The sequence below is a fragment of the Dendrobates tinctorius genome, unplaced genomic scaffold (assembly GCF_039654945.1).
Source record: "Dendrobates tinctorius isolate UK_male_01 unplaced genomic scaffold, ASM3965494v1 ptg000164l, whole genome shotgun sequence".
Classification (NCBI taxonomy): Eukaryota; Metazoa; Chordata; class Amphibia; order Anura; family Dendrobatidae; genus Dendrobates; species Dendrobates tinctorius.
Genome location: NW_027361831.1, coordinates 7,447,075 through 7,452,356, shown reverse-complemented (window position 1 = coordinate 7,452,356; position 5,282 = coordinate 7,447,075). Strand labels below are relative to the sequence as shown.

The 5,282-nt window shown below is 49.4% G+C and overlaps 1 protein-coding gene across 1 annotated transcript; it reads right to left on the bottom strand.

The window, feature by feature from the left end:
• Positions 1-1,610: 1,610 nt before the first annotated feature.
• LOC141052948 (fragile X messenger ribonucleoprotein 1 homolog) lies at positions 1,611-3,363 on the bottom strand. Its single transcript, XM_073550288.1, has 2 exons — positions 1,944-3,363; positions 1,611-1,728 (listed from the first exon to the last, which is right to left on the bottom strand). Exons 1-2 carry the CDS (start codon positions 3,328-3,330, stop codon positions 1,679-1,681), a joined length of 1,437 nt encoding a protein of 478 aa, XP_073406389.1. The 5' UTR covers positions 3,331-3,363; the 3' UTR covers positions 1,611-1,678.
• Positions 3,364-5,282: the final 1,919 nt, after the last annotated feature.

Below are 5,282 nucleotides of genomic sequence, written 5' to 3'. Positions count from 1 at the left end.
CACAGACATACACACATACATACACACAGACTTAGACACACACACACATACACACATACAAACACATACACATACAGACATACACACACATACACATACAAACAGACACACACAGACACACACACACAGACATACACACAGACATACACACATACATACACAGACATACACACATATACACACACAGACATACATACACACGGACATACGGACATACACATGCACACATACATACACACACAGACATACACACATACATACAGACATATAGATACACACACAGACATACACAGACATACACACAAACATACACACACAGACATACACACACACAGACATACACACACACAGACATACACACACACAGACATACACACACACACACATACAAACACACACATACAGACATACATATACAGACATACATACACACACATACATACATACACACATACAAACAGACATACACACAGACATACACACACAGACATGCACATATACATACACACACAGACATACACACACAGACATACATACACACGGTCATACGCACATACATACACACACAGACATACATACACAGATACTTACACACATACACAAACACAGACATACACACAGACATACATACACACAAAGACATACACACACACAGACATACACATATATACAGCCATATACATACACATACACACATGCATACAGACATACACACACACAGACATACATACACACACAGACATACATACATGCACACAGACATACATACACACAGACATACAGACACACATACACACAAACAGACACACATACATGCACACACAGACATACATACACACATACATACACACATACATACACACACACACAGACTTACATACACACACAGACACACACACACACACACTAAGGATTCGGACTCGCTTAGGTGCGGCGGGAGTCAAACATGAGGCACGTTCCTTTAAAATTTCACAGGGTTTATTACTCCATAAACCAGAGACAGCACATAAACAGTCCTTAGCTGGGCTGTGTTCCCTCAGGTCCTGTGCACACAGGTCAGGGCAATGTCCAGAGCAGTGCTCTATCTGCAGCCGCAGACACAGGAAGGCTTCTCCTTCCTTGGAACACAGACCACTCTCTGTAGTGTCGCACCTGGACACATGGAAGTCTGTCCACACTCTGCCAGACTTCCTCAGTCTCCCTCACATGTGCCAAACACCTTAATTACATAGCCCTGTAACCACACCCATAGGTGAGGTATGGACCACATGAGCTGGTCACATGGTCAGGACTTCACCACAGGTCCTGAACATACACATCTTCAGGCAAAACGGAGTACATTCCGCACCCAGTGCACTAAATGACATCTTTAGTGCTCATGTACACTATAGGCAAAATACTCCGGGTTGCATCGCAGGGAGCATCCCTCCATGTGACATATCTCCCATTAACCACGCGATCACCTGTCACACCACATATCCCCCTCCTCTGCCTAAAGCCGTGGGGCTTGGCACTTTCTATTACTCGACCAGAGATCCTTCTCGGTCGTCTCTGCCAGTCAAATCGTCTATCAAAGTCAGGCCCTGCTAGTGAACTCTTCAGTAGGCGTCCCTTATCCGACTCTGTCTTGTTCTTTGATAAAGATGGGCCCACGTCAGACCACCCGCATCCCTGGCGGTCAGTATGGTGTTGCGACTCCCTTGCCCCCATACCTCTTGTCTGGACTGACTCTTTGTCACCACGTCTTCTACAGGGTCTCCTGCCTAGGTCACTCAGCTCTGAGCTAACTGAGGCATCACTACTTCCTCTTCCATCAGGCCACCTACTGTCCTCTCTCTGCTGGCCATTTCTCCTAAGGTCTATAAGGTCCCGAGAGCAGCCCTTCCATTTATCTCTATGTACTCTCTTATCTCCATCTTTAGGACTTCCAGTCTTAAGTGAACCTCTTTGTCTTTCTATACCGCGAGTTGAAGGAGGCGGCCATCTTCTTTCCATTTCCTCCAGCTCTCTACTGATCTGCTTCCTCTCAAGTCTTAGCTGCTCTACTTCTTTCAGGTATGACACGCGATACTCCAGGAGCATCCGGATATTCCCAAGGCTCTCCATGGACCCAACAATGAGGAATGGAACCATCCCATCTTCATCCTTGTCCTGGGCTTCGTCATCAGCCGGAATCCTCACTCTCATCACGCCAGACCTGTTCACCATGTCCTGCATCACTTTCCCAAACCTTCCGATGACTTTCCTCACCAGACCTCCGGGCACTTGAATGATGTCTTCTGCAATGCCCTGCTGACTTTGAACTTTCCTCGCACACTCTAGACATCGAGCGGCTTCTTTTTTTCCCAACAGGATCATCTGCCTTGTGCGGAGGCATTGTAGATGCATATCCCTCAGGATAGTAACCCGCTTCCTTGTGACTTCCTTAGATGACAGTATGACCAGCTGCTTCGTCTCTGGTGCCCAGATCACACTACATGCTTCTATAGCCTTCCTAAAGGCCTCATGCACACCTTCCTCAGCACAGGCTTCCTGCATGTCTTCTGGTACTTCAATTACAACCTTGAAGGTCGTGGACTTGCTCTCATCCTGAACAGATGGCTCTGGGTTCCCTACGGACACTTCCCTCAAGATATCTGTCACGATTGGATGACTGTCTTGTGCAGCCCTTGGCTCACCATCTTCCTGAGATTTACAGTCTTCAGGACCCTTTTCCAAGATGGGCTTTGGCAGTTCTGCCTTGCTATCAGGCGGGCACGGCTGCTGTACGTCTTCGCCAATCCACTTCTCCCGTAGAAGACCTTTTCCTACTCCACTGAGTTCTTGCAGAACTTTATCTCGCTCCTCTGCCGGGAAGCGACGCTCATCCTCTCTCCTGAGAATCTCCTGTTGATACTTCTCTTGGGCCTCTCTGAGCACCTCCATATCTTCCAACAGGGTCTTGTTCATGGTTTTACACGCTGACAGGTGACCTCTGAGCTCAGAGACTTCCTTCTCCAGCTCATCCACTCTGTGCTCAGTCACTTGTCTCAGTGCTTTGCCTGCCAAGAGCTCGGACTCTAGGTGGTGCAACCGCTCCACCTGCGCGGAGTTGGCGACTTCCAGACTCGCCACCTTCAGACACACCCTCGCCAGCTGCTGACACATCTCTTCGCGCCCTTGCTCCAAGTCTCGTAGGTGCGCTTCTACCTGGGGCAAACTGTCATTACACTGGATTCGTGCTTCTGTCTGACAAACACTGTCTTCAGCCCTAGTGGTTGCTACTGGCAATAACATATTACAGTCACGCCTGGTACCTGTGTCACACCCCACCGCATGGGAAATGTTCATGTTGCTCTCTGTTCGGGTGTCAGGTCCACTCTTTTTAATTATCACACCACTATCAGTCTCTCTCTGGTACCCGTCAGGTGACATCATGTCCGTAAGTGGGGCCGACGCACTGTTCTCTCTGGTCATGTTTAACTTAGGCCTGTCAACTTTAGGAGGCGGACTTTTCACACCATTACCTCCCATACACATTATATCAACAGACACTTCTCCTTTTGTCCACCAGTCCCACAGGGCTTCTAAGTCCCGCCCTATTACCATAGTATACTGTAAGTCTGGGTCTACTGTCACTACATGGTACGTGGAACTCTCAGTCGTGTCAATGTAGAGGTATGCTGTCAAAAGTTCTTTATCGTCCCCACCAAAGCCATTCACTCTCGTCACCGTCCCAGGCGACACAGAACGTCCAGGAGTGGTTTTTAGCACAGATACCGGACTCCCAGGGTCTAACAATCCCATCACCCGTTCTCCATCCAGCCAGAAGGGGCACTGTAGTGTCGGTTCACTGACCGAACTACTCACAATCGTCTCATCTCCCAGCCCACCATCCGTCATATCACGAGACGTCAGGTCCTTAAGTTGGGCAGTTGTACTTTTTCTTCTGGTCAGTTCTACCTCTGACCTGTCCATGTCAGGAGCCATCACTATCTCAGTGTCCGCTGGCCCCACAGTCGAAGCATCTCCATCGTCCGACAAAACATCATCAAACAGAACAAAGTCCCGGCCCCTCTCCCAGGCATAGACTAAGTCCCGTGGTATCCCTCCACCTTGGCACTCACCACCCTTGGTCCCCTCAAACACTACTCTGTCTACTGCGTAGTTCACCGTGACCCCGTGTTTACAGCGAACCCTGACGTTTTTCTCCGACAGAGAGAAAGTGAGAGGAGTTCCTGTCAGAGTCACCTGATTCTCTGATTCCAGCCGACCAAAGGCTCCTTCCCGGTGCAGCATCACTGTACACATCTGTGGCCCGTCATTACTACCTGGAAAGGATATTCCACATTCTGAAAAAGACCTGCACATACACTGCGGTACTCCAGACGTACCTACTGAGTCACCCAGTGCTGTCACTTCTTCAAACTTGGCCCCTTTCTGGACCACCACCCCGCTTTGGGTTTCCACCCCCTCCCGGGACTCCACCCCATTTTGGGTTACCACCCCAATTTGGGCCACCGCCCCCTTTGGGGACTCCACCCCTTTACGGGCTACCACCCCGATTTGGGCCACCGCCCCCTTTTGGGACTCCACCCCTTTACGGGCTACCTCCCCGATTTGGGCCACCGCCCCCTTTTGGGACTCCACCCCTTTTCGGGATCTCCCCATGTCTGTCCTGCAGAACCTCTTAGGCCACAGTTCACACAGTACAGTTTTTTTTTTTTCCTTCAGGCTGGTACTGGCCCTTTAAGCACGACACCACTTCTTTCTGGCACTGCCTCAGCTCCTGCCGTCGCTCACAAGCAGCTGCTGGTGTCTCTGCAGCTCCTGCTGCGTCGTCTTCGTGGACCCGCCGATCCACCGGAAGCCACTTGTTGCCATCAAAAGGAAGAAAAAAAACCACAAAAGCGCGCCCATAGGGCCTTACCAGTGCAGGTATAATGGGTATAACGACATAATACAGGGTACTCACCCTTTATAGTTGTGTAAAGCCACAACTACTGTATCCGCTTAGATATATGTAATAAAGCTGCAGCAGGATGGTGTAGACAGACAGCGTCTGCTACCAATGCTCAAATAGGAGATTCCAAAAAGAAAAAACATCAGGTCCCCGCGCTGCGAGACCTTCGTGACGCCCTCACCACAGCAAGCACTTTCGGGGTTTTTTTTTTTTTTTTTTTTCAGAGAAACGAGGAGAAAAAAAAACAAACACATGCACAGTCTCTCACTGACTCTGGTCAGTGCAACACGGATTCCTGTCCGTTACCTGCTGGTGTCAGCCACACAGGTTCTCGGGTACC